The sequence below is a fragment of the Otolemur garnettii genome, unplaced genomic scaffold (assembly GCF_000181295.1).
Source record: "Otolemur garnettii isolate 467f Iridium unplaced genomic scaffold, OtoGar3 scaffold00070, whole genome shotgun sequence".
NCBI lineage: Eukaryota > Metazoa > Chordata > Mammalia > Primates > Galagidae > Otolemur > Otolemur garnettii.
Genome location: NW_003852465.1, coordinates 9,075,759 through 9,079,516, shown reverse-complemented (window position 1 = coordinate 9,079,516; position 3,758 = coordinate 9,075,759). Strand labels below are relative to the sequence as shown.

Here is a 3,758-nt window from a genome sequence, read left to right as displayed (position 1 = left end):
TTGTTTGGCAGGCCCAGGCTGGATTTGAACCCGCCACCTTGGGTGTATGTGGCTGGCGCCTTAGCCACTTGAGCCACAGGCACCAAGCCAATATAGACTTTTCTTGTTCCTTTTCCTTAAAGCTTATCTCCTGGCCGAGGAAAAGATTTTAAATCGAGGAAGGACAGAGACTCTAAGAAGGATGAAGAGGATGAACATGGTGATAAGAAACCAAAGGTATCAAAATTAAATAAAAAAAAAAAAAAAAGAAACCAAAGGTAAAGGCAAGGAAGGATTTTTTTCATCTTCCTTTTCAACTTAAGCTCTGCTTTGTTGATCTTCAAAGGGAGAGAGCGTTATGGACTGAAGTTCTGTGTTTTATCTTCAGGCCCAGCCGTTATCCCTGGAGGAACTTCTGGCCAAGAAAAAGGCTGAGGAAGAAGCTGAAGCTAAGGTAAGGACTTGGGGGTTTGCATTAGTCTGCTCAAGCTGCCATAACAAAATATCACAGACTGGAACTGGGCGCAGTGGCTTACTCCTGTAATCCCAGCCAAGGTGGGCTCACAGGTTCGAGTTGAGCCTGAGCAGGAGCAAGACTCCGCCTCTAAAAATAACCAGGTGTTGTGGTGGGCACATATTGTCCCAGCTACTCGGGAGGCTGAGACAAGAGAATTGCTTAATCCCCAGAGTTTGAGGTTGCTTTGAGACATGACACCACAGCACGCTACTACAAAGTGAGATTCTGTCTGAAAAAAGAAAAATCGCAGACTGGGTGGCTGTAACAGAAAGTTTTCTTACAGTTTTGGAGGCTAGAAGTCTAAGATCAGGGTGTCAGTAGGGTTGTTTCTTCTGAGCCCTCTGTCCTTGGTTTGGACATGGCTCTTTTTCTGTCTTCACGTTGTTGTCCTTCTGTGCAGTGTGTCCCTGCTGTCTCTGTGTCCAAATCTCTTATAAAAATAGATTGGATCAGGTGGCGCCTGTGGCTCAGCAGATAGGATGCCAGCCTCATATACCAAGGGTGGTCGGTTCAAATCCGGCCCTGGCCAAACTGCAACAAAAAAAATAGCTGGGCATTGTGGTGGGTGCCTGTAGTCTCAGCTACTCCAGAGGCTGAGGCAAGAGAATTGCCTAAGCCCAGGAGGTGGAGGTTGCTGTGAGCTGTGTGATGTCACAGCACTCTACTGAGGGAGATAAAATAAGACTGTCTCTACCAAAAAAAAAAGAAATAGATTGGATCAGAGTTCATCCTAATGGCCTCCTTTTAACGGAATCATCTCTTTATAGGCCCTGTTTATAAAATACAGTCACATTCTGAGGTATTGGGGGTTAGGGCTTTAACATATGAATTTGGGGGGGGGGGGACATAGTTCAGCCCATAATATGGTCCGGGGCCTATTTGTGTTTTCTTTAGAAGGTTTAATGCTCCCTGCTATCACCCTTTCTGTAATGATTGTACTCTGCGTGAAGATCCTTTGTTTACAGTTCCAATCTGTTTTATAGCCCAAGTTCCTCTCCAAAGCAGAACGAGAGGCTGAAGCTCTAAAGCGGCGGCAACAGGAGGTGGAAGAGCGGCAAAAGATGCTTGAAGAAGAGAGGAAGAAAAGGAAACAATTCCAAGACTTGGGCAGGAAGATGTTGGGTTTGTTTTTCTGCCCTTATAGCCCCTAGATGGAGTAGGAAAGGGTTGGATGGATTATAATGTCACTCAGAAAATACAGAAACCTGTTTGCTCTGGAATTTAGAAGAGAGAAAGATGAAGGATGATAAGTTTATTAGAAACATCTTTCTGTTAGATCTCTATTTCCCTTGTATCATAAATCTTTTTTTTTTTTTCCTTATTTGGTGTCCCTTATCTGGATTCCCTCCATTCCCTCTTCATTTTTCTTCCTCTGAGCTCTTCTGCAGCTTTGCTTTCTTTGGTCTGCAGAAGACCCTCAGGAACGGGAACGTCGGGAACGCAGGGAAAGAATGGAGCGGGAGACCAATGGAAATGAGGATGAGGAAGGGCGACAGAAGATCCGGGAAGAGAAGGATAAGAGCAAGGAACTACACGCCATTAAGGTGCAGGCCTTGGCTCTGTCTTCACTTCCCCTACCACAAAAATACAGAGTTTTGTGATTTGGCCATTCTGATCTCTGCATGGGACAGTTGGGTCTAGAGGTCAGTGTGCTTTTGTTCTCTCTTTGGACAGGAGCGTTATCTGGGTGGCATCAAAAAGCGGCGCCGAACAAGGCATCTCAATGACCGAAAGTTTGTCTTTGAGTGGGATGCATCTGAGGACACATCAATTGACTACAACCCCCTGTGAGTGGCTTCCAGCCTGAGTGCTAAGTCTTTTACATTAGACGATCCTAGGAGAGCTGGTGGTTGTAGAGATAGGAGAAGTAAGATGAGCTGGAATGGGAGAACTGTCAGTCTGGTATTCACGCAGCCCTCTGGGTAAGGAAAGACCCTGTCCAGGAAGGAGAATTATTATATATTGTGGTTTGCCCTTGTCTCCTACTGCTGTAATACTTCCTTCTCCTTTTTCTTTCTCTATCTCAATTCCAGGTACAAAGAACGGCATCAAGTGCAGTTGCTGGGGCGAGGCTTCATTGCAGGTATTGACCTAAAGCAGCAGAAACGAGAACAGTCACGTTTCTATGGAGACCTAATGGAGAAGAGGAGAACACTGGAAGAAAAGGAGCAAGAGGAGTGAGTGAGCGGGGCTGGGATGGTTGAGAAGAACTCACAGTCTGTCTGTAAGGACAGAAAGGAGTTGGAGAGTACTGATTGCCCTTATTCCTCATGTCCTGCTTCAGGGCAAGACTCCGCAAACTTCGTAAAAAGGAAGCCAAGCAGCGCTGGGATGATCGTCATTGGTCCCAGAAGAAGTTAGATGAGATGACAGACAGGGACTGGCGGATCTTCCGTGAGGACTATAGCATCACCACTAAAGGTGGCAAGATCCCCAATCCCATCCGATCCTGGAAAGACTCTTCTCTGCCCCCACACATCTTGGAGGTCATTGATAAGTGTGGCTACAAGGTAAGGAGGGGCAAATTGGCCCAGGAGACCTGATGTACTCCTGTGTTCTGGGGGATACACACTTGATTTGGGAATTGAAAACTTTGTTGCTTGACTATTTGGTGTCTTCTCTGCTAGTTGACATCAAGGTGACTTTGTCACTTTTTAATAGAAGTGTTGGTTGTTATTGATGATGTTTCTTCTTAGGTCCCCCATTCTTGTGAATTGTATGTGGTGTCCTCTTATTGTGCTAGCTTATGTGCCTGCTTTGTCATCAGTAGCTCAGGTAGTATAATTCTGCCTGTACCCATTACTCTTTCTCTGGGTAACTACAGGAACCAACACCCATCCAGCGTCAGGCAATTCCTATTGGGCTGCAGAATCGTGACATCATTGGTGTGGCTGAGACTGGCAGTGGCAAGACAGCAGCCTTTCTCATCCCTTTGCTGGTCTGGATTACCACACTTCCCAAAATTGACAGGTAGTGTCAGTTGGCAGTGGGTTTAGTTGGGTATGAAAGGTGAAAGTGGCAAACGTGTATTTGGTTTTCTTTTTAAGTCTGTAACCAGAACCTTACTTCTTCATTCTGGGTTGGATATTAGGGAATAAATTGGATTATGATATCAAAGAAGTATATGATTTCTTTTTTGAGACGGGAGTCTCACTTTGTTGCCCTCAGTAGTGTGCCATGGCATCACAGCTCACAGCAACCTCAAACTCTTGGGCTTAAGTGATTCTCTTGCCTTAGCCTCCCAAGTAGCTGGGACTACAGG

General features: G+C 45.6%; 1 protein-coding gene across 1 annotated transcript in view; it reads left to right on the top strand.

The window, feature by feature from the left end:
* Positions 1-3,758, top strand: part of DDX23 (DEAD-box helicase 23) — a 20,831-nt gene that overhangs the window by 10,685 nt on the left and 6,388 nt on the right. Inside the window, exons 4-11 of the mRNA XM_003793590.3 lie at positions 123-216; positions 368-433; positions 1,480-1,618; positions 1,907-2,040; positions 2,171-2,283; positions 2,530-2,673; positions 2,781-3,006; positions 3,321-3,466. Of these exons, the coding sequence (XP_003793638.1) occupies positions 123-216; positions 368-433; positions 1,480-1,618; positions 1,907-2,040; positions 2,171-2,283; positions 2,530-2,673; positions 2,781-3,006; positions 3,321-3,466 (1,062 nt within the window). The remainder of the gene's footprint in view (positions 1-122; positions 217-367; positions 434-1,479; positions 1,619-1,906; positions 2,041-2,170; positions 2,284-2,529; positions 2,674-2,780; positions 3,007-3,320; positions 3,467-3,758) is intronic.